Below are 25,894 nucleotides of genomic sequence, written 5' to 3' on the forward strand. Positions count from 1 at the left end.
CAGACACTGCCCATCCGTCAAGGACGGGCTCCCACCTGTCTTGCTCTTCACTTCTCTCCCTGGCATTCTCTGGCACTCTATGATATCACTCTCTTTGTTTTCATAGGCCAAACCAAGAATAAAATGGGAACTGCCTGATGTTTATAAGATGAATAAATTGAAGTTCACTTATATAGACCTGTGGAATAGCACGAATGACTATCTTCTCTTTACAAGAGACTTCTCCTATGTGAAATAGACTGGAGAGTCTTCAGAAATAGGCTCAGTTTTCTCCACAAATTCTGCAATATTCTAAGCAATTCTGTCTTCACAGTCATAATTGATGACTTGTTCTCTAAAGTACACGAACTGTGTTTCAAGCCAGAATTTGTAAATGTTCTTTGGGGAAAAAAGAAAATCATTATGTTTTAGTAACATTTATCCAGTCTCGCAATCTTGCTGAGAAATATTTCTCATCATACCCACACTTTCCATGACCACATCTTCAGAGATTCGGTGAGACTGGGAACATCAACAATGGTCCTTCTCAGAAACCAACCTAAAGCACCGAGAGGAAAAGTAGCTGTGCCGGTAATTGAACTTCAGCAGACTAGTCCATTAAAATGTATTGTGTGTGCGTGCTTGTGAGCTTGCGACTGTGAGTGTGTTTGCTTTCTTTTCTTTTTTGGAGATGGAGACTTGCTCTGTTGCCAGGCTGGAGTGCAGTGGCGATGTTGGTTCACTTCAACCTCCACCTCCCAGGTTCAAGCCATCCCAGGTTCAAGCGATTCACCTGCCTCAGCCTCCTGAGTAGCTGGGACTACAGGCGTGCACCACCATGCCCAGCTAATTCTTGTATTTTTAGTAGAGTTGTGGTTTCACCACGTTGGCCAGGATGGTCTTGATCTCTTGACCTCGTGATCCATCCGCCTCGGCCTCCCAAAGTGCTGAGATTACAGCCATGAGCCACCGCGCCCAGTCGTGAGGGTGTTTTCTTGTGGAGATGCAAATAGTTTCTGTGGGCGGCATTTACTAAGCATCACTGGATCACTGGTAGAGTTCATAGGCACTTTCCTAACCCCAGGGAGTGATAGGAAATGTCACAGCCAACTGAATCTGGCTAAGTCATAGCTGACAGGGTTGTTTATTTTAAAATTTTACAAATTCAGAAATAAATTTGTAAAATCAAGAAATCCTCTCTTATAAAACACATGATGTAAAATTTAGTGATATTAATTTAAATACAAAATATGAAAAGATTGGGTCTGATTGAGCAAAAGGATCCGAGGAACAGTGTAGTGTTTCTGGGCTAGGTGGGCTTGACATCCTCACGCTATTTAATTAAGGGTCTGTTTAATTCTGGCTGCTCTCTAAGTGAGACAATTATTTATTTTGCAATCAAAAGATTGGTTCATGTGTCCCTTTGGCCCGGGGTGAATTTGAAGATCAACCCTACATTGGCCTTTTGGGGAAAGCATAGAGGGTGTGAGGATGGGGGTTGCAGGGGTGAGAATGGGGCATCTTTGTTCCCGATTTGGACAATCTTGAGCTCATCAGGTCAGGTGTGAATCCATGAGACTGTGGAACATTGGCCACTTGGAGGCGCTGTGGCTTCACAATGCTGCAGGGAACCCTGGAGAGGGGTGGGAGGGTGACCCAGGAGAGCAGGGCTGAAGGGTATGCTTGGCTGCCTGCTGGCTTCAGGGGAGTGGTTTGATTCAGAGTGGATCTTGAGTTAAACACAAACTCGCCACTGCCAGAGAAGAGTAGAGGTGCCTGAGGCCTCAGTTTGCGCCAAAGAGTACAGTGTCTCTGTGTCTGCATGGGCAGTGGAGGGTGAAGGAGCTCGGGCCACAAGGGCTGGGCATCAGTGCCAGGGCAGGGACAGGCAGGCAGAGGAAAGTAAGGTGTGATGTGGGCATGTGGGGCCTGTTCTCCACCCACCAAATCTTTAGTTTCGGGGCTGTGCAGGACAGAGGCATGGGGCAGCTGAGCCTGGGGCCTGCCAGAGGGTGCAGGGGGCAGGGGTGGCCTGCAGGGAGAGTAACTGGGAAAGGCCAGTTACCGTAAGAAGCTCCAGAATCATTCCTGCCCCCACTCAGGAAGTGACCGTGAGGCACATGCTGCCAGCCAGAAGGGTTCAGGCCCTGGAGAGCTGACAGGCCTTTCCCAGGCACTCTCTGCTGCTTCTACGTGTGATCTGCTTTAATAGTCACATAAATTGTGCAGGATAAGTATTATTTTACCTGTTTATGTATCTGAGGGAAATCAGCTGTCCTGGGTCTCATATTTAATAACTGGCTGAAGGCTGGGTGCAGTGGCTCACCCCTGTGACCCTAGCATTTTGGGAGGCCAACCTCAGGAGTTCGAAACCAGCCTGGGCAACATAGTGAAACCCCGTCTCTACTAACAGTATAAAAACTCGGCCCAGTGTGGTGGTGCATGACTGTAATTCCACCTACTTGGGAGGCTGAGGCAGGAGAATTGCTTGAACCTAGGAGGCAGATGTTGTGGTGAGCCAAGATCGTGCCATTGCACTCCAGCCTGGGCAACAAAGTGAGACTCTGTGTCAAAATAAACTAAAATAAAAACTGGCTTAAGTCTGTCTCTCCAACACCTCTGAACAACCCCTTCTTTTTAGCTCTGTCCTTTCACCTGCTTTCCCCTTTCCAGGTCCCCATTAGCAGGTTGTGAAGGTCATGCCTCATACATAATCAGTAGAATCTCTTCCCTGAGACGTCCAAGGAACACTTGACTTCCAGGCCGAGCATATCCATTTATCCTTCACTGATACCAAAAAAAAGAAAAAGTGTTATTTTCCGGTCAGGCGTGGTGACTCACACCTGTAATCCCAGCACTTTGGGAGTCTGAGCAGGTGGATCCCTTGAACCCAGGAGTTCGAGACCAGCCTGGTCAACATGGAGAAACCATGTCTGTACTAGAAATAGAATAAATTAGCCAGGCATAATGGTGGGCACCTGCAATCCCAGCTACTCGGGAGGCTGAAGAATGGGAATTATGAATTCAGGAGGTGGAGGTTGCAGTGAGCTGAGATTGTGCCACTGCACTCCAGCCTGGACAGCAGAGCTAGACTCCACACACACTCACACACACACACACACACACTTAGAAAAAAAGAAAAAGAAATAAAAATGGGGTAGTAATTTTCTGAACTGTAGACTTCCTGTAACCGATGCAACATATCTTGAGAAGAAGGAACACTGAACGTAAATGTTCTCTAGGCCAGAAAGGTGGTAGATGCTCCTCAAAGCCTCTGGCCCGTCAGTCCTCCCTTTCTTCTCAGCTTCTCAGCCATCAAAATGAAATTGGCAAATGACTTTAAGAGAAAAGTAGGATTTTCATTTTCTTTTAGATTTATCCATTTTCTACGAGATCCAAATCTCTTAAGCTCTTACTGCTTCAGTAGCTCCAAGTGCCTTGAAACATTTCTGTTTTATATATTGTTAAGCTTTTCTAGTTGTTTCTGGTGGGAGTGTTGTTCTGCAACAATCCAGTCTATTAACTCTGAAAGTCAGTTTTTATGTTTATATTTATTTATTTATTTATTTATTTATTTTGAGATGGAGTTTCGCTCAGTCGCCCAGGCGGAAGTGCAGTGGTGCGATCTCGGCTCACTGCAAGCTCCACCTCCCGGGTTCACGCCATTCTCCTGCCTCAGCCTCCCCAGTAGCTGGAACTACAGGCGCCCGCCGCCACGCCCGGCTAATTTTTTGCATTTTTAATGGAGACGGTGTTTCACTGTGTTAGCCAGGATGGTCTCGATCTCCTGACCTCGTGATCCGCCCGCCTCGGCCTCCCAAAGTGCTGGGATTACAGGCGTGAGCCACCGCCCCTGGCCCAGTTTTTATGTTTATTAAAGACGAAGTGCAATTGAGTTTGTAGGTTTGTATGTTTGTATTATGGTGGAAGCTTCCTGAAGAGAGTGAGGAATGAAGTCCTTCTAGTCTCCCCTCACATGTCCCTAATAAGACCTCTACCGCCCTGCTGCCTTTGGTCCACCATGGGACTGAGCCTTGACATGTTTGACACTTTGGCCACAAGGGCGAGCTGTGACTCTGCTGAGATTCAGAGAACTTGGCGGAAGGAGAGACAATTCTCTGGATGGGAAAGGGTTAAGAGAAAGATTGGGTTTATTAACAACAAGGGAAAATGTGGTCTGCAGAGAATGCTAGTCAAGGCTCTAAGTGTGAGGGTTAAACACAGACTATTCATTTTGCCTTGATGTGCAGGCGCTTTTGTCCTAGGGAGGAACCTGGACTGTCAGACTTGGACTGGAGCCTGCATGGGATTAGAAAGGACGAGGCATGAGCTGGGGAGACTGGGAGCTCACAAGCAGACACAGATGGAGGACCCCTTCCCAACAGGAATACGAGAGCTCTGGGCGCTGGGCGTCTGCTCCAGCTCACCCCAGTATAGCTGAGCCCTGTCATGATGTGAGCCTGGCTGGCCAGGGATCCCTTGGGTATCTTACATAGAGTAATAACTGAGGGAAATCTTCTTATGAGACCAAAAGTGACCTATAGACCCGTTCTCCTCACTCTAAATTATCCGGGAATTAAGCTAGAAAGAAGTTTTTCCTTCTTCCTCTTCTGGATGGTCCTCTGAGTTTTTGGAGTAGGAGCTCCCCACAGTGATGAGAAACCTCTCTACTAGGCCTGAGCAAATGTTTCCATCAAAACAGCATCACCAGACCCCTTCCAGCTTCCATCTCCAACTTCTCTCCCTATCTATGGAGACCCAGGGACGCTAGACTTGTCCAGATGTCAAAGGATCTGATAATGCCAATAGGAAAGAAGGCGGTATTGACAGACCTCCAGGATGCACACCTGAAACACACTTTGTTTTCACTACAGGGCAGTGTTTCACCTTTTTAAAAAGCATTTGGAACTTCCCTGACTTCTTGAAAATCCAAAAATACAACAAAGTTACAATCCGGGTAGGCTCTAGTCATACAGCAGGAAGAAGCTTCAGAATATAAATATAAATGTATATAGTAGTATATACATACATATGCTAATTGTTTATATATACTAATTATTTATATATAGTATAAACAATTATTTATACATTTATATATAAATATATAAAAAAATTTATATTATATATAGTATATATTTATATATACTACTTATATATAGACTATATAGACTATATAATATATAGATATAATATATAGTCAATATATAGTATATATAAATAGTATATATAGTCTATATAAATAGACTATATTTACTATCTATAACTATACATACTATATATACTCTATATACACTACATATAGTATATATAATATATACTATATATAGTCTATATAAATATTTATAGTACTATAAATAGTATATATGATATATAAATAGTATATAGTATATATAGTATTTAGTATATTCTATAGATAGTACTAAATATATTATATATTATATATTTAGTATATATACTAAATATACTATATATTATATATTTAGTATATATACTATATATACCACTATATATACTATCATATAGTATATGTACAGTATATGTATACATTACCATATGTGTATATATACACTACACACATGTATGCATACATGTATGTTTATGTGTAGGCTGGATGGCTAGAGCTTACATAAAATGTAGCTTTGTTGTATTTTTGAATTTCCAAGAATCAATGGAAATTCCAAATGTATATATACAAGTATGTAGTGTGTGTCTATATATATATGTATGGTAATGTATATACATGTATATTTTATATATACTACATGTAATATACATGTATATATAAATGTGTTTATATATACTACTACCACATATGTGTGTATGTACAATACATGTGTATATATACTATTTATATCTAATATATACTACCTTACATGTTCTAGCATATTGCCTGAAGTAAATATCCACCCAAATAGTTTAAAAGCAAAACCATGAGCCCTCCTGTGAAGGTTAATTTTGCACTTCATCTTGAAATGGAACAAAGAGGCCAAGCGCGGTGGCTCAAGCCTGTAATCCCAACACTTTGGGAGGCCGAGGCGGGTGGATGACGAGGTCAGGAGATTGAGACCATCCTGGCTAACACGGTGAAACCCCGTCTCTATGAAAAAATACAAAAAACTAGCCGGGCGAGGTGGCGGGAGCCTGTAGTCCCAGCTACACGGGAGGCAGAGCAGGAGAATGGCGTAAACCCGGGAGGCAGAGCTTGCGGTGAGCTGAGATCCGGCCACTGCATTCCAGTCTGGGCGACAGAGAGAGACTCTGTCTCAAAAAAAAAAAAAAGAAAGAAAGAAATGACAAAGAAATCTACTGAAGATAGTCAGCTCATTTCTGTATACTGAAGTCTACATTTATCAGCTTTCTGCAATATGAGCCACTTTCAAATCTCCTAAAAGTTGCAAAAATCAGAATATGGAGAACACATATTTCTAAGCTCAATATGAAATATGTAAAGTGACTAACTTGAACGTAAGAGTTGGACATTCAGAGTCCTCCTGTCATTTCTTCATTCCAACCATCACAAAACATCTACACCTTCTTCTCAGTAACAAAAATAAGATGACATAAAATCGTTTTTCATAGTTAATAAATAATACCTATGTATCATGACATTGCATTTAATTTCTGTTAATGGTTGCTTTCAAATGACTATAAATTAAACATTTATAATCTATGTAATAGAAATAATAAATGTAAATATTTTAAGTGGATACATGAGATTTTAATAGCCAAACAGGCTCACACCTGTAATCCCAGTTCAGGAGGCCAAAGTGGGAGGATCACTTGGGCCCAGGAGTTTGAGTCCAGCCTGGGCAATATAGGGAGACCCTGTCTCTATATTTTGAAAAATAGTTATGCAGAAAAGTAACCTGAAATAGTCTGTAACAGGATGTCCCATCTGGCTTTGGTCTGAATTTCCATTTAGAAAACTGACAGCCACTGGTCCACCTGCGGACACAGGTTCTTATGAATTGATGTGCATGTTGACTTTTGTGTTCTGTCAACATTAAAGGAAATATTTTGATTAGAGTCAGAGCCACAAGTAACTAGCAGGCAACTGAATATGGAGTTTATGCCATGGCCATTGTTCCCTTGCAGAGCTAAGAAACAAGTTGTGAGCACCAGTGAAAAGAGGCAAAGTCAGATGAAACTGAAATCTTCATGGGACTCTGTGCCCAAGAAAATCAACTTGACATGATTGGGCACAAGAGATGTTCCTTCCATCCTATGCTGCCAGAGCACACAGCACAGTTCCCCCATGAGCTCTTGGGGAGCTGGAGGAGGGAGATAGCTCTGCTGGGCAGAGTCGTATTCCCATAGGAAGTCCAAAACGTAGAGGTAGGGATGGAGGTTTTCCTTCTAGAAAGGGTGGAATATTTTGTTTACAAAGGTACCCACACGCATGCCTTTCTCACGAAGACCCAAACTTTGGGGAATTGCCTAAATATAATAAGGAGGTTAAATATTGGACAGCCCAAAATATGACCCACGTCCAAAACATGTGCCCTAAACCCATTCAACCCACTTCCTACGTGTTCTAGTTCTTCTCCAGCCTTCTGCCTCTTCCCCATTGTTCCTACCCTCTGTCCTCTCTCCTTTCTGCAGTGAGTTCCCTTTCTCCAGCGTAGCCGGTCCTGTCAGAAAAGAAGATGTAAAGTACTCATCCATTTGCTCCATTATATCCTTTGGACAGTTCTTGGCAGATGATAAAACATTCTGGTTTTTCAACTGTCCTGTAAAGAATCTAAAACAACAACCAGATTTCACATTACCTCCAGTGGGGCAAGATTCTTTCTATCAGTTTCATTCCAGCATCTCTTCCAGAGGCTGTTCATCTGATTTGGTCAAAAACACTTGCATAAAATAGTGAGATAAATCTTTATTTAAAATCTACTCTTTAAGAATGGTGGCTTCTTTATATGGTTATCATCATCACTACATGTAGCCTCTTATCGTTTCAGTTTCTTCCCTCCCTCCCTTGTCCCTTTCTTTCTTCCTTTGAAAACCTTCACATGTCAGCTGTGTGGTGCAATGGAGTAGCTACTGGGGACACTGGAAGAATAAAAACTGTATCTAGGGGTATACCTGTTATGCTCACAGAATTTTAGGACTGGACAGAGTGTTGAAAATAATTTATTTCAGCACATCCTACTATAGATGAGAAAATGACACACTGTATAAAGTATTTAAATATACATATTGACTAAATTGCTGACCCCCATGTAACATGTATTTTGTATCCTCAGTGTACAGGTAATGTGTGAATTGCTTTTTGTCTTGGTGGAATATAAGTATCATGAAAGTGAGCACATTGTCTACTCATGCTTTGTACTAAGCAGCCATTCAATGACTACAAAGAAATAAAGCATGCTTGAGCAAGTTCCAAGGACAGTAATTCGTTTTCTTGCGTTTATTGTGCATCCCTAGTGCCAGTTGTGTATTCAATAAATCACAATTGAACCACCTGGATCTGTCTTTGGAAGGGTTTCACCAGGAGATGATAGCATTACCAAAAATTCTGTGTGTGTGTGTGTGTGTTTGTGTGTGTGTGATGGATGCCTTCCTGGCAGTAGTGGTTCCTCGTGTTCCTCTTGGTGGTTGCTGACCTGGAGCTTCTGTTTCCTGAAACAACGGAAGATTTTGTTTATAAACATACCAACATACATGCCTTTCCCACTAAGACCCAAACTTTGGAGAATTACCCACTAACTTAGGCCACTGAGGGCTAAGTGCTGGGCCTCACTGACCCCAGCAAGAGGAGCTGACCCCCTCCCCCTCCCCCAAGGCTGGGGTGGATGGAGGCTGGCAGAGAAGGGGAGGACTATCAGCAGAATAAATAGGGCAGTGGTTCTCAACTGGGGGTGACTCAGCGATGTCTGGAGAAACTTCTGGTTATCACATGAGGGAGGGCTACTGGCATCAGGTGGGCAGGGGCCAGGGAAGCTGCTAAGCCTCCTAGGTGCACAGTTCAGCCCCCGACAACAAACGATCATCTGATCCAACATATTAAGAATGTCCAGGTTGAGAAATCCCAGACTAGGCATTGGGTTGTAAGTTTTATACCAAAAGGAGGGTGGCCTGTAGACAACTCAAGGACAGTACAGTCACCCATTTAGGTTTTGTCTTATTGCCATGTTGTTTACTTTCATCTTCATTCATTCGCAGCACATGGTGACTTTTTTGTTGTTGTTTTGAGATGGAGTCTCACTCTGTCCCCCTGGCTAGAGTACAATGGCGTGATCTCGTCTCACTGCAACCTCTGCCTTCCGGGTTCAAGCGATTCTGCTACCTTAGCCTCCCGAGTAGCTGGGGTAACAGGCACCCACCACTACACCCAGCTAATTTTTTGCATCTTTAGTAGAGACAGGGTTTCACCATGTTGGCCAGGCTGCTCTTGAACTCCTTATCTCGTGATTCACCCACCTCGGCCTCCCAAAGTGCTGGGATTATAGGCATGAGCCACCTGGCCCGGCCCAGTGATTTCTCACTCACTAGCCCCATCCTGTTTCCTATTAGCTCTACTCCTTGGACAGATAAGAACATCACAGGGAGGAAGGTTGCAGTTTATTCTTCTCCATGTCCAACAACAGAGTTTGCTCCTATCATCACGGTCATGCATTTTAAGTGACTGCAGCTGGTAATCAGGTGAAACGTCAACCCTCAAGACAATCTCTTCTGAAATAGGAGAGGTCACTGTGCATTAGTCAGATATTCAAATGAGCAAATAGTCAAGAGAAAAAAAATAAAAAATAAAAATAAAAACAATGTCCTGCGTTATTGTGATGGGGGAGCAAAAGATGGAGAGAAGAAAACCAGCCTGACTCTGACAGAAGGGCCCAAAGGGAGAGGAAGGGAGGAGGTGGTCAGGTTCTGGATAAGGAGCGGGAAGGGAGGGGGCTGATGACACAGGAATGACTGTCAGAGACACATCCTGGAGGCGACAAGTCCACCCTCTCAACTATTCTCAGAAATTCCAAAAACTCCTGTAAAGCAGCAAGTGCAGGGCATGAAAGGGAGGAGCCATGCTAGAGGAGAGCCTGGGAATGGAGACATGATTACAGACTGTGACCTCACTGGCGCAGCCCCTCTCAGCGGCAGTGGAAAGCACAGCCTAGACTTCTCACCACTGTACACCAGAATCCTGCCCTGGGCCTTCCCTGGTCTGCCTCATTCTGTCATGGGCTGCAGGCTCCTCTGCTGTGTGGCCCTCTGCCTCCTCCAAGCAGGTGAGTCCTGGGCCCAGGTGGCATCATCCTGTTGAAGTCCCTAAACCTTTTCACCATGACAACAACAGCAGGCTACCTCCTGGGATTTGCCTGAATTCTGCTTCTTTCCTTTACAGATCCATTGGACACAGCCGTTTCCCAGACTCCAAAATATCTGGTCACGCAGACGGGAAAAAAGGAGTCCCTTAAATGTGAACAAAATCTGGGCCATAATGCTATGTATTGGTATAAACAGGACTCTAAGAAATTTCTGAAGATAATGTTTATCTACAATAATAAAGAGCCCGTTTTAAATGAAACAGTTCCAAATCGCTTCTCACCTGACTCCCCAGACAAAGCTCATTTATATCTTCACATCAAGTCTGTGGCGCTTGGTGACTCTGCTGTGTATTTCTGTGCCAGCAGCCAAGACACAGCCCTGCAGAGTCACCACATCCCTGTGCACAAACCTCCCGGCTCAGCCAGGAAGCTGTGGGCCAGTGTGTGCACCTGCACCCAAGGCTCCAGTCTCCACTCCCTGACAGCCTCTGATGGAGTTTCAGTCTGTAGCACAGCCGGATAGTGCACCTGATGTAGCAATTCTCCATTTTATGTACACAGAACTCTCCAAATTCTGTTTATCAGCCAAAGCAGGGGTTCACAACAAAGTCAGCAAAGTATCAGGGCTCAACTAACAAAACAGGAGCCTGTCCCATGCACTGAAGATCTTAACTGATGGGAGAAGCCATTTCTTATCTTTGTTGGCTTCACATATGGGTACATATTTTACCTAACGTTATGATTACAAACGCAGTGTTGGTAAAAATGGTTGATGAGCATAAGCATAAAGGAAGGGGAAGGAAAGCATTCCTAAGATCAAGAGACAATTTGGATTATCAGTGAGTACTTTATTTAACAGAGAAATATTAGGAGAGGCATGAAATTCCATGGCAATAGGTAGACTGGAAAGTGTTGAGGAGAAGCCAGTGGAGGCAGCCTTGTGCCTTGTAGACTCCTTTTCTTCAAGAAGGGTGACCAGCAAGAGTCTCTCCCAATTCTGATGAACGTCTTCTTGAACTCTCCTCAACAGCAAGTGATAGCTTGATGACAGGGGATATTGGGAGACATGGAAAGGACTTTGGAAACAAATCCCTAGGTAGTGGTGAGCCACTGGTCCTTACTCCAAGTGAAACAACATGATGAAACTGATATTTTGGTACAGGAACACTGGTAGTAGTATGGATCAGAAAGGAGATAGATTGTGGGGTGGTCTGAAGGATTAGGAGACTTCTAAATATCCTCCATGAAAGAAAGGGTTTATGTAAAGCATTGTGGACAATATACACTTGAGACTCTGGATTATGTTGTCTCTTGGAAAGTGTTGGGTTTTATTCTGGGAGGGTTAAATGTAGGACTTGCTACAGTCTATTTCAGCTTCGCCCTCCCTCTTAGAGAGCCCCAGCACGTGGTCATCATTGCTAGCGCATGGCCTTCCCAGGGTCTTAGTGGAATCACAGTGTATTCACCACATCACTCCACTGTAACTGGGTCTGAATGCCCTGGCTCTTCTGAAATCTCTACCCATGTCTTCAGCCTTCCAGAACTTGTTCTCTGCTCAGCCTTCGGGTCCGCCACCCTCTGCATACACAATTTAGGATCTGGCTCAGGAAAAAAAGGGGGGGCGGGTTTCTTACATATGATTTTTGGGTTCCTTTTTTATTACACTGTGTCCTAAATCCCAACTGTCTTGGAGTCAGTTATGTCCTAGCTTCAATCACATATAGTACTGCTATTTGGTGCAGACATGTTTACTTGACTTTATTTCACGTTTACCATTCCACTCTTCACTCTTCTTTCTCACAACTCTGACTGGCCTGAGGTCATTCTCCTCTTCAGATCCATCCCGAATTCAGATGACTTAAACTCACCTATCACCCACCCTGTGCTTTGAGAAAGGTTTATGTTAGCTACTGACTTCAGGGCAGTCAAGCCTTTCATTGTCATTGTTATTCAAGGTAGGTTGAATTCCATTAAAAAAAAAAATTCCTTGAAATTTGGTTCACTTATTGAGAGCGACACAATGCAATCAAATTTTTTTTAATTCATTTTTTTTTTCTTTTTTGGTGGAAGGGCCAAGAATTGTTTCCTTGCTGAAGCAGACTCCTATCATAATAACTTTAATAGTAACAACATCAGCCTTTAAATCAGGTTGATGTTAGGTTCTTATCTAAGAATGAAATAAATCCAACCATAGCAGGTTGAAGGTCTCTCATGTGGAACCTGTTTAGGAAGAGACGATTCAACCACTTTTCTTAAATTCTGATGTACATGCCTTTACATTCTTTGCTTTAAGGGCCACATAAAAATAATCCAAAACAATTTACACATGAGAATATTAGCGATCTAATACTTTCCTCCTGGCCCAGCACATCTCCAAGTTTGAAAATCTCTAAATTATCAACCCGTAGTTTCATCATGGTAATGCGTTTCTACCCCCAACATAGATTTTTATGTAACTGATTTATAACTACAACCCTAACCCTACAATCAAATTGTCATTACAAAACAGTAACAAATATGTACTATAACAGTAGATGGTTCAAATCACTTAGGGATTACGAATCATTTCATTTTTGTGTTTATTTGTACTTATCTTTTGTGTTTATTTATTATGTCAGCTTCAAGCTGATTCCCCTTTCCCGTGCTCCCCACACCTTGAGTTGTTCTTTTTCAGCATCCTGTGTATGTTAGCCCTAAACCCAGCCAAGCCCCATGCCCTCCACTTCAGGGACAGAGGGTGGCTCATCCCTGTCGTGTCCTGCAGCTCCCTCCCCAGTGCCTGGTTGCTGGTTGGCATCATAGTCATACCCTTGAATGATGGGCGTTGGTCCACACTGCATCCGTGGTCATGCAGTCATCCTGCCTCCACAGAACCGGGCAAAAAGGGCTCTACTGTGCTTAGACATTGAGGGAAGGGACATTTTGAGTGGCGCTGTCTTGTGTGATCCCACAGGGGAGAAGGAGATTCCTTGAATGGGAGTGGTCTGTCCTTGAGAGGAATCCTGAAAGACAGGGGAACAGAGATAGAGGGAGGATCCACATAATGAGGAAGCAGCTAAGAGCAAAGAGCCTCTGCCAGAGGAATATCCTTGGGGGATAAAAAACTGGCTCTGCCCTTTCCGCCCAGCCCATTCATCCCAGCCCAGACAATTCAAATCGACCTTCTATCAGGACCCAGAAAGGATGTAAAACCTCCAGGAATAAATATTCCCTGGGTCTGGGGAAGCTGTCAGGGGCAGTGACATCACAGGAAAAACCACCAACCAGGGCCAAGGAGACCAGAGCCCAGCCCCTTGCCCAGAGGACCCCAGTCAGAGGCCTCATCTCAGACCTGAGGCTAACATGAGCTGCAGGCTGCCCTGCTGTGTGGTTCTCTGTCTCCTGGGAGCAGGTGAGTTGGGTTCAAATCAGCTGTCCTCGATCGCCAAGCATTTTCCTTGTGATTGCAGCAACAACCCTCCTCCTGGGCTCTGCCTGAATTTTGTCCCATTCCCCCCACAGTCCCCATGGAAACTGGAGTTACGCAGACACCAAGACACCTGGTCATGGGAATGACAAATAAGAAGTCTTTGAAATGTGAACAACATCTGGGGCACAGGGCCATGTACTGGTACAAGCAGAAAGCTAAGAAGCCGCCAGAGATCATGTTTGTCTACAACTTTAAAGAACGGGCTGAAAACAACAGTGTGCCAAGTCGCTTCTCACCTGAATGCCCAGACAGCTCTCACTTACACCTTCACATACACACCCTGCAGCCAGAAGACTCAGCCCTGTATCTCTGCGCCAGCAGCCAAGACACAGCCTTGCAGAGTCGCCGCTTTCCTGTGCAGAAACCTTCGGGGTCTGCCAGGAAGCTGTGGGGGCCATGGAGGGCTCGGGTGAGCATTTCCTGCAAGAGCCCCGACAGAAGCTTCAGAACATCATAGCACCTGCTAATTCATCCATGTGGCAACTTTACATCCTGTGCACATATTTAGAGTGTGGGTTTTCTTTAGCGTGTGACTCTGCCCTGTCAACTGCTTTGAAAACGATAAACACATTCAGATCTAGTCTTTTTAAAATCCCTTTTTAAATTGTAAAGTAAAGCAAGCATGCTATAAGGGGATTGTTTAGTTTAAGATTTTATAAGACCCTCTAAACAACCACCTGCGTCACCGCAGAGTCATACCCTGCAATGGGCCACGCAGTGTCCTGTGAGGAGCCAAGCTCTTCTGACACTTTATGTCTGGTGGTCTCCAAGCCTCTCTTTCTCAGGAACCAAGGGGTCCCTTCTGTCATAAGTTGCTGACACCCAAGGTCAAGCAGCACTGGGTTTGGGGGAGTCATAGAGGTAACTTCCAGGCAAGGGTCCCAGGGCAGGAGGCAGCTGGAGAGCACAGTAGACAACCCAGGTTTTGGGGAATGGATTTGAGAAATACGTCAAACCAGTTCTGTTATTCTATCTTCCTTCTTGTCTATTCTCTAATTTTCTTACTTAAACTGAAATCTACAGCATCAATTCCAGCCCTGATCAAGCTCCATATCTGCACAGACACCTTCTCTGAATCATGCAGGAAGCAAACTTGCCTCTGTCCACTCCCATCCGTTCAGATCCCGTGGACCATGGTCTGGAAGTTTCCTCACTCATCTACTCTCCTTCTCTTGACCTGAAGTGTCCTTGGTTTAAGATCACAACTCCTCACTGGATTTCCTCTCCACACTGACACTGGAAGACGATGTTTTCTCCTTTTGGTCTCTTTATTCCCAGCATGTTAAATCATCAGGCCTCAGAGTTCAGTGTCTCTAGCCTTACATTGGCCTTTAGGGAGGAGAGTGGGTCCTGGCCATTCTTTTCGTGTCTTAGCTTGCCTAGGTCTCCTGAATTCTGTGTTTCTTGGGGGCTCCTCAACTGCACTATTTCACACAGGGTCTGCAGGACTGCACCGCAAGGAAACACAGAGGCCGAGCCTGGGGGCATCCATGCACTCCCAGGATACACAGAGGCCAAGCCTGGGGGAATTCGTGCACCCCCAGGAAACACAGAGGCCAAGCCTGGAGACATCCATGTCCAGTGTGCCATTAAGGCTCCCACTCCTCCAGTGCAGGATTCTGAGTCTGTGGCTGCAGCCGACACTCTGACCTCACAAGGTCTCCCCATTTGCACGGCTAATGACCAGAGCTTCAGCTGGGAGTGGCCTCAGCCCTGCCCAATTCTGCCATGAAGAGACAGCAGGCTTCTATGTAGGGTGATCTTTGGTCTCTTTGGAGCACATGAGTCCTGGGAGTGCTTGGGAAATTCTTATCCTGTTTACCTAAGGCCAGTTCCAAAGTTATGTTTCATTCCATTTCAGGCCCCTGTTTACTCCATGGAACCTGGAGTCAGGTAAACCCCTAGCCACTATGTCACAGATGAGACAGAGCGTGGCTTGGAGGACCCACTTTCTGATTCATAGATGGCTCCTTCTCACTCTATCCTCACATGGTAGGAGGGCCAGCTAGTGCTCTGGTGTCTCTTTGCAAGGGCACTAACCCCTTAGGCCTTCATGACCTCATTCCCTCTTAAAGGCTTTACCTCCTAATCTCATCACATCAGCGCTTAGAATTTCAACATATGAATTTCAAGGGACACAAGCACTCAGATGATAGAAATTATCTTTCTTTTGGTATTCTTGGTGTCCCGATGGTATCAGTTACTCTAATATGATTTCTAAAATGAAAATGTAAATAAGATTGTCTCCATGCAAGGAGGGAGTCAGACAAGGTAGGATTTAAACCATTTCCACCATCCTGTTTTCTCATTGCAGTCTTGGGCTCACCACTCATATTCTTGATACTCCTGTGTGAAATAGCTTCAGTCTTCCTGAAAGATTATCATCGTTATTCGTTAGTTTCTGATATTGATGTTTCTTTCTTGTCTCATCGGGTTCATCTGGAGAAGGAGCCAGGAGACGATGCTAGTTCGCAACTTTAGGAGAAGTCAGATCCATGCTCTCATCTTTCAGTCATTTTTACACTATTAGCTCGGCCTGCTTTTATGTGAAATATAATAGTTGTTTATCATGGGATATGAGCCATCTCTGAAGTAATCTATATATTCTGTTTTGTTTCTTTTTCTAGGTAAGGACTGGCCAGTAATCTGGTAATTTTATCTAATTGAACTCAAACATTTCTAGGTATTCATTTTACAGTAGAATAATGCACTATTCCTTAATGTGACTGGCAGGGTGTGTGGGGAACCTGCAGAGATGATGACATCACAGCAGTCACATCACAGGCTGACATCCGATCTGAGATGCGATGCCCAAAACCAGTACCCCTGGCAGGGTGACTCCTGCCCAGCTCTGTCCCACCCGGCCATGGGCTCCAGGTGCCTCTGATGGGAAGGCCTTTGTCTCCTGGGACCCGGTGAGTCCTTGGACAGGTGGGATGTCTCTGAAGCAAGCCTCACCCAAGGCCCCCTCAGGCTCCCTCCGGTGTTCTTCCCCAGCCTCAGTCCCCTCCCTCACAGACCCAGTGGATTCTGCTGTGCAGAACAGAGAGCAGTGGACCTCAGGAGGCCTGCAAGGGAAGGACATAGGACAGTGACATCACAGGATGCCCCTCCCACCAGGAAAAGCGAGGCTGAGAACTCAGCTCTTCCCCAGGAGGACCAAGCCCTGAGCACAGACACAGTGCTGCCTGCCCCTTTGTGCCACGGGCTCCAAACTGCTCTGTTGGGCGCTGCTTTGTCTCCTGGGAGCAGGTGAGTCCCTGCAGACAGGAGAGCACCCCATTCTGAGCCTGCCCTCACCCTGTGTTCTCCACTTTACCTTGGGGAGGTACCACCACACTGTCTCCCATGCTCATCCTCCATCTGCTTTTCCCACAGGCCCAGTAGAGGCTGGAGTCACCCAAACTCCAAGATCTCTGATCAAAACAAGAGGACAGCAGGTGACACTGAGCTGCTCCCCTGTCTCTGCGCACAGCAGTGTGTCCTGATACCAACAAGCTCCAGGTCAGGGCCTCCAGTAATTGTTAAAATGTCATAATGGGTTACAGAGAGTAAAAGAAAACTTCCCTGATCATTTCTCAGGGCACCACTTCCCTGACTATTGAAAAGACTAAAAGGTAGAAATGAAATCCACAGGCAGACAGTCCAGGCGGCACCCGGAGCCTGGTTAAAGATCGACCCCTGACCTAACCGGTTATGTTATCTATAGATTCCAGACGTTGTATGGACAAGCGTTGTGAAAGTCCTTGTCCTGTTCTGTTCTGTTCTGATTATCAGTGCTTGCAGCCCCCAGTCACGTACCCACTGTTTGCTCAATCAAAACCACCCCCCTCCCACCCATGGTTAAGCAAGCAGTTTGTCTAAAAAACAAAAACCCCGAGACGTTTGTGGTTTAAAAAAGGGCGGGAGCCAATCAGAAACTGCCGAATGTTCAAACTTCAAAATGTCAACCAATCCCAATCTTGTAACTGCAAAAATGCCCTAATCTTCTGTAACCTGTTTGTGCCTTACTATAAAAAGTAGACTTGAGCTGTGCTCGAGACCTCTCTCTTGCCCTCCTGACTACGCCTGTACGGAGAGAGGTCCGGGTTCGAACCTGCAATAAAGTGATCCCAGCCGCTTGGCTTTGACTTCGGTTTCTGGTGGTCGTCTTTGAGGGGGGTCTCGGAACTCAGGGCACAACACTATCACACTGAGCTGAACATGATCACCTTGGAGCTGGCAGACTTGGCCCTGTATCTCTGTCCCAGAAGTTTGGGACAGCCCTGCAGAGCCAACCACATCCTGTGCACAAACCTGCCTGCCTCAGTGTGGAGCAACCTCAGCCCTGACATATGTGAGAACTTGGGGACTGCAGGGAGAAAGAAAAAATAATTTCATGATGCTGGATCCAGCAACCTCGGGCTTTTCTGCCATTCAGGGCTGAAGGAAATAAGGCCAGGCAGCCCTGCTCAGAAGATGCTGCTGCTCCAGTAGGTTCACTGCAGAATCACCTTCTCCGCTTGATACAGAGGTAGAGGACATGTGCACCATGTAACAGCTGGCGCTCTCTTTTTAACGGCAGGGAATTTCATTCTGGAGTCAAGATTGTCGATAGTAGCATAGTGTTGAAGGTAAAATCACAGGGGTTTGCTTTGTATAATTTAGGGTGAAGAAATTGAGATTTGGGACAAGTGGAGGAGAGAGAATACGATTAAAGATTTTTGAAAATAGAGATAAGGCAGAAGGTGGTAAGAAGTGGTGTTCTGTGCACCATGAGCTCTCTTCTCACCCTTCCCCAAATTTTCAATATCTAGAAAATATAAAGGAAGGACTCACAACAACTCGCGTCACTGGTGGCCAGTCCCAGTTGGGGATATCATCAAAGAGCCGCTTGCCTGGCGTGAGAGTCCTGAGAGTCCTGGAGTTGGTTCTGATGTCTTCCCTATGGTGTTCTGGCCTGAATCTGAACTCTTCAGGACACACTCAAGTACCTTCCAGAACACAGATGAGGTCATTTTACCCCTGACAGTAAACAGGTAAAGGCTCTCCAGTTTCCCTCAAATAAATTCTACTTCCCTGGGATGCCTTTCTAACGCTCATCACCTAGATCCAATTACCTTCTGTGACCAAACAGCTTTTTCAACATTTCCTAAAACTCAGCAGCCTTTATATGCTCTGCATTTGTCCTCACTATTTCCATGGCCTGGACAAACCTTTGTTCTCCTAAGACATTACCAGGTACTGATCATCTGTGAAGGACAGGCTCACACCTGCCTCTCCCTTCACTTCCTACTGTGACATTCCCTGGGACTGTACTGTATCACTCTCTTTCCTTCATTTTCATGGGAAAAGCCAAGTACATAATTGGTTCTATTTGATGTTTGTAAAGTGAGTAAGTTAATCCTACTTATACTGAGTCCTGGAGTATGATTAATCACTGTCTTCCCTTCATAAAGGATTCTTCTTACCTGAAATATCACGGAGAATGATTATGAACAGCCTCAGTATTTCATGCAACCTCTGCAGTATTCTGAGCAGTTGTGTGGTTCTAGTCTGCATTGATGAGCAGTGCTGTGAAGTACCGTAACTGTGTCTAACGCTGCAATTTGCAAATGTTCTTTTGGAGCAAAGAAAATCACGTTATAGTAATATTTATCCAGTCTCATGCTCCTGCAAAAATACTCCTTGTCATAACCATACTTCCTCAACCACATCTTTAGAGATTTGATGAGGCTGGAACATCATCAAAGATGCTTTTCAGAAATCAGCCTAAAACACTGAAAGGAAAGTCAGCTGAGCTCAGTCATGGAATGTTATCATCTTTGGCAAGTAAAAGATATTGTGTGTGGCCGGACTCTGTGGCTCACACCCGTAATCCCAGCACTTTGGGAGGCTGAGGCGGGTGGATCATGAGGTCAAGAGTTCAAGACGAGTCCGGCCAACATAGTGAAACCCCGTCTCTACTAAAAATACAAACAGTTAGCCGGTGTGGTGGTGTGTGCCTGTAATCCCAGCTATTTGGGAGGCTGAGGCTGGAGAATCTTGTGAACCCGGGGGGCGGAGGTTGCCATGAGCCGAGATCTCGCCATTGCACTCAAGCCTGGGCGACAGCGTGAGACTCCATCTCAAGAAAAAAAAAAAAAAGATATAGTGTGTGTGAATGTGTGTGTGCATGTGCGTGTGTGTGTGTGTGTACATGTACGTGTGTGCATGTGTGTTCTTGTGGAAACTCATTCACATGGACATAGTTTCTCTGAGTCGCATTACTAAGAGGTGATGGGTCACTGGTGGAGCTCATAGACACTTCTGCGGAGTGACAGGTAATGTCACAGCCAATTGAATCTGCCGAAGTTACAGCCGAAAGGGTTGTTTATTTCAAGATTTTGTAAGTTCAGAAATACATTTATAAAAATCTAAGAATTTTCCTTCTAAAATACACTATGTAAAATTTGCTAATAATTCATTTAAATACAAAATATGAAAACGTGGGTCTGATTAATCAAAAGGAACGATTGAATACAGTTTCCAGGCTAGGTCTATTTGATATCTTCACACTGTTTAAATCTGTGACCTGTATTTTTCAGGCTCCTCTCATCCCTCCTAGCATACTAATTGCAGTGCTGTAACATTGTTTATTTTGCAATCAAAATGTTGGTTAATGCATACTTTTGCCTCCACTAGCTAAAGGTGGACTTTAAGGTCAACTCTAGATTGGCCCTTCTGGGGAAGTATAGAGGGGTGTGTGAGAAGGTCGGGATTGCAGGAGTGAGAGCAGGGCATCTGTTCCTTCTTTGGACAGTCTTGAGCTCATTAGGCCAAATGTGAATCCGTGAGACTGCGGATTTTTGGCCACTTGGTGGCGCTGTGGCTCCACAGTGCTGTAAGAAACCCTGGGTAGGACTGGAGGGTGGCCAGGAGAAGGCTGAAGGGGATGACGGGCTGCCTGATGGCGTCAGGCGCCCTTTGGGATTCCCTGAGTAGGGCCTGGACATGTGGAGTTAAGCACAGACCCCTCACTGCCAAGGAAGGGCAGGGGTGCTAGAGTCTTCAGTTTGCACCAAGGAGGGAGTGTCTCTGCCTCTGCATGGGGAGTGGAGGATGAAGGAGCTGGGATGGCAAGGACTGGGAATGAGTGTCAGGCCTGGGACAGGGAGGACAGAGGAAAGGCAGATGTGACGTAGGCATGTGGGGACTGTGTTCCACCGGCCCCACGTTTAGCTTCAGGGCTGTGTAGGACAGGAAGATCTCCTGGAGTAGCAAAGCCTGGGCCCTGCCGATCGTAGCAGCATGTAGGGGTAGCCTGCAGAGAGAGTAACTGGGAAAGGCTAGTTCTCCAAGGAAACGCCAGAAACTTTCCTGCCCCATTCAGGAAGTAACTGTGAGGCAGGGGCTTCCAGCCAGAGGGGCTCAGGCCCTGCCAAGCTTACAGGGTTTCTTTCCCAGACATTCCCTGCTGCTTCTATATGTGATCTGCTTTAAAGCTCACTGAAATCACAAGTATTTATTATTTTGCCTGTTTTTGTTTCTGAGGGAAGGCAGCTGCCCCTGGTCTCATATTTAATAACTGGCTGTCGTGTGTTCTCCAACACCTCTCCACCCTCCCCTACTCTGTACATCTGTCCCCTCATCTGGCTTCCTCCTTTCAGGTCCCGTTAGGAGGGGAAGGTCATGCCTCCTATGTGACCATTATAACCTCTACCTTGACAAGTCCAATAAACATATGACTTCTAGGCTAAAGCATATCCATTCATCCTTCATGGCAGCAAAAAGAAAGATAAAATTTTCTACACTGTAGACTTTCTGTAACTAATGCAATCTACCTTGAGGAAAAGTAACATGAATAATTGTTATTCATTAGTTAGTTTATTTTGTATCTTTTCTTCAATGAAGTTTTTGAAGCCCTTTCTTTGTATATTTTATGGCATAAGATAAAACATAACGAAAATTGTTTAATAAAAAATATTTCATTTTAGAGTATTAAGGCTTAAATTTATTTTGTTTTATTTTAGTTTTACTTATTCAAAGTACTTTACTTGGTTTCTGAATTATACAAATTTCCCTTTCTTTCTCTTTCTCTCTTTAGCTACCTCCCCCATTTTTTGCCAGCATTTTAATTTAATGTGGTAGGAACATGGAACATGAGATCCTTATTTTAAATAGATTCTTAAGTGTACAACGCAGTATTGTAATCTACAAGTGTAAGGTTGCACAGAAGCTCTCTAGCTCTTACTCATCTTGCTGACTGAATTTTTATACCTGCTGGCAGCAACTTCCCATTTTCTCTACTCCCAGCCCTTGGATATCACCACTTTTATCTTTGCTTTCATGAGTTTGACTTTTAGATAGCCTACTATAAGCAGAATCATGCAGTATTTGTCTTTCCATGCCAGGCTTATTCACTTAGCACAGTGTCCTGCAGCTTTATCCATGCTATCACGAATGGCTGGATTTTCTTCTTTTTAATGCTTAATAATATTCCATTGTATGAATATACCATATTTATGGTCTTTCACTGTTTCTACGAAACCGTCTGTCACATGAGCGGCATAGTCATCTGCAGAACCGAAAGCATGGATTACATTAATGCACATTCACACTTCAATTCTACTCCATGGGCAAGACTTAGAAAAAATAATGATTCCATCATTTACTGTTATTTTACTATACACAGAATAGAAGTCCTTCTTTTGGGAAGTTTCAGTGATTTAGAAATTCAAGTGTCAGAAGAAAATCCTAAGACACAAATGCTTTTCTCATGGTACAGGTGAGACAACTGGCCCATTGGTTAAATAACTTGACCAAATTAAATAGCTATTAGGATGTAGTACTGATACTCCATCCCTGCGCAGTCTAAGTTCAGTGTTTATAGCTCTATAAAATATTTCATAAAGCTGCCAACCTACAATAAATTGGAATGTTTTCCTCTACATCCCTTTTAGACCTGCTGGCTCTAATAACATCATAGTCAGAGATCAGTTTACCCTGGAGACAGTGGTGTAGGGAAAGTGGTCTGAAGAGGCACCATGACTCCCAGCCATGACTTCCACTCTAACACCAGCTCATCAAGATCTGAGGCCAGATCTTAACGGGTTAAGTTTAGTTTTAACATTTTTTTTTTATCTATAAAATGAGACTACTACTCTCCATCAACAGAGATCTATATGACCTTTAATGGCATACAGTATCTAGCATATAGTAGAAGCCTAGATATTTTTATTTCCTTTGCTGGTCTCAGACAACCTCTTCTACCATGCCAATGTGCAAAGACAGATATGGACACATTCTGCAAAGAAATCTTTGGTTGAGAACTCAGAAGTCACAGAAATGGAAATATATATGCCTGATAATTCATTTGATAGAGTTAACTAGAGGATGTAGCATACATAACTCCTCAGACCTTTAAAAATCAACATTTTTGATATATAAATTATATGAAGTAAACACGACACCTTTTAAATGAACAGATCAGTGATTTCTGAGCAACATATATCAACGTATGCAACCCCACCTCTATGAAGACGTATCTGCCTCACCCAGAAAGTCTCTCACTCCCCTCTGCAATGCCTCTCTCCGTCCCAACGACCAATCATGTGACCTCTATCACTGGAGAGTCATTTTGTTCGCAAATATTTTTAATGCAAATGTCAAACCTCATCTGATTAATCCCCTTGAATACACAGCTAAATAATCAAGGCAGGGAGGAGTTCCTGGGAGGTTTTCTGGTTTTAGAAGGGGTTGAAGCCTCATGTGAGCTACCTGACCCATGGTAGGGACTTTTCTATCCGTAGTTGGATGTTGTGCCAAAATAACCTCAAAAGGTTTTTTCAGCTAATAGAAGCTGATTCTACAAAATTTATTCATTTTCATTCATTTATTTTCTCATCAACTCATTCAATCAAACAAATTTATGTCATGTTTTGACAAAAGTTAATCATCTTTAAGGAAAGTATTTTGCGTTCCCATCAGACACACATGCAGCTGGGCTTTGTGTTCACACAGTGAGCATGCTGGGGTCAAGCAAACCATCCTCACAGCAACTTCATTGACAGACGATGTCTTATCGGGAGAAGGGCTCTCTTTGACTTGACCCCAAGTGTCCAACCCGTAAAACCTGAGCCTTGAGCTGAGATCCATCTTCCTGTTGTGGCCCTGCCCTGGGCACCAGGCCACTGTGCTGTGTGTTTCTCTGTCTCCTGAACCAGAGTCCTGGGCACAGATATGGAACCTAGTCATGGGCTTGTTTGATCCCAGCTGTGACTTTCAGTACCAGGTGGTCCTTTGCTGTGACTTTAATTTCTGTTTTCTTTATTCTTAAGTTCCGTAGATGCTGAATGACCCAGACCCTGGTCGTGCTCTTGTGCTGGAAGGAAACAAGCACATGGGGAGGTTAAGCAAAATATGAAACAAAATAATGTATTTACAACCAGTGGCAAAACTTACTGGCGGGTCCTTTGTCCAAGCACTGTTGAGAATTTGAGGATCATGACAGCAGAGTTTAAAACTAAGTGCAGCGTCCTTCCAAATGTGGGGCTGTGTGCACCAAAGGTACAGTTTTGGAGCTCCTTCTTTTAAACAAAAACAGAAACCAAAAAACTCCATGTTCATGGCTGCAGGCCATGAGATAATATTTTTCTTTGTATATTTTAATTTAATTTTTATTTTTCCATATATTATTGGGGTACAGGTGGTATTTAGTTACATGAGTAAGTTCTTGAGTGATGATTTGCAAGATTTTGGTGTACCCACTACCCGAACAGTATACACCGCACCATATTGTGTCTTTTATCCCTCACCCCCTCCTGCTCCTCTCCCCAAGTTCCCAAAGTCCATTGTATCATTCTTATGCCTTTGTGTCCTCATAGTTTTGCTCCCAGATATCAGTGAGAACACACGATGTTTGGTTTTACATTTCTGAGTTACTTCACTGATAGTCTCCCATCTCATCCAGGTAGGTCACTCCAAATGTTGTTAATTCATTCCTTTTTATGGCTGCAGAGAATTTCATTTTATATATATTTTTTATATTATATATATCACAGTTTCTTTATCCACTCGTTGATTGATGGGCATTTGGGCTGGTTCCTTTATATTTATTACTAAATTAATGGCAGGTACATTCTTCCTTACCTTAAAGTCTTGCCCTGTCCCCCCAAGTCCCTTATACATCAGGACACCTTTGTGCCCATAGATCATGGGCAGTGCTGGGCAGCCACCATCGTCCACACAGAGAGGGCAGTCAGCAGCGTGAGGTGGTTCTGTCTGCTACAGTCTAACCCCAGGCACAGAAATAAGAGCCCTGGGTTGAGCTGAGGGTGCTCAGCTGGGTTTGTCAGGAGTCCCATCTGTCAGTGAATTGACAAGAAACAGAACAAAACGACTCCTCCAATGTTGATGAGCCTGCCCCTGGGATTTGGAAACTTGCTAACAGAGAAAACCCATATAAACAAAGGATTTTAAACAGGATTATGATCAATTAAGCAAATTAGGAAAGGATGCTTGAAGGAGTATTTGGGACACAGGAGTCAAAAACACCAGGAAGACATGAGGAGGTATTCTAAGATTCTAGACTGTAGCAATACTTAGATAACCAATATCAGTGTATTAATGAGTTATTATTATGATTGGTATTATTTTGAGATGGAGTCTCATTCTGTCATCCAGGCTGGAGTGCAGTGGCACGATCTCGGCTCACTGTAACCTCCGCCTCCCTGGTTCAAGCAATTCTGGTGTCTCAGACTCCTGAGTAGCTGTGAGTACAGGTGCACGTCAGGATGCCTGGATAATTTCTGTATTTTAGTACAGATGGGATTTCACCCTGTTGGTCTCCAACTCCTGACCTCAAGTGATCTGTTCTCTTCAGCCTCCCAAAGGGCTAGGATTACAGGCGTGGGCCACTGTGCACAGCCAAGTAATTATACCATCATGGGAATACAAAATATACTTTGAGTTACAAACTAATTACCAAAAGATCTAAAAAAAAAAAAAAAAAAAAATGGTAGACTTGCACCAATTCACACAAAGGCATTCTTCCCATCCCAACTCTTTACTGGCGAATTTATCTTAAATTTGACCATCTGGGGAAGGGGCGTGGCCTCTCCTGACAGGAAGGCTCTGGGCCCCAGGGAAGGAGAATGAGGTCTCAGAACGATGCCCTTGAAAGACCTGTTCCCTTTCACCATTGCACAGACCCAGAAGACCCCTC

General features: G+C 44.2%; 1 long non-coding RNA gene and 3 gene segments (V, D, J or C); 3 read left to right on the forward strand and 1 right to left on the reverse strand.

Annotated features, from left to right (window-relative positions):
• LOC111532386 overlaps positions 1–25,894 on the forward strand; it is a 512,723-nt gene that overhangs the window by 86,435 nt on the left and 400,394 nt on the right.
• Positions 1–25,894, forward strand: part of LOC111521481 — a 514,718-nt gene that overhangs the window by 79,463 nt on the left and 409,361 nt on the right.
• Positions 11,106–19,227, reverse strand: LOC111521506. Its single transcript, XR_002724969.2, has 5 exons — positions 19,161–19,227; positions 18,529–18,683; positions 13,947–14,130; positions 13,050–13,243; positions 11,106–11,839 (listed from the first exon to the last, which is right to left on the reverse strand). It is a non-coding gene; the product is annotated as an uncharacterized LOC111521506 (long non-coding RNA).
• LOC111521496 lies at positions 13,291–14,415 on the forward strand. The segment is given in 2 exon segments: positions 13,291–13,632; positions 13,743–14,415. Coding segments are annotated over 2 exon segments (474 nt in total).

The sequence above is a fragment of the Piliocolobus tephrosceles genome, chromosome 8 (assembly GCF_002776525.5).
Source record: "Piliocolobus tephrosceles isolate RC106 chromosome 8, ASM277652v3, whole genome shotgun sequence".
NCBI lineage: Eukaryota > Metazoa > Chordata > Mammalia > Primates > Cercopithecidae > Piliocolobus > Piliocolobus tephrosceles.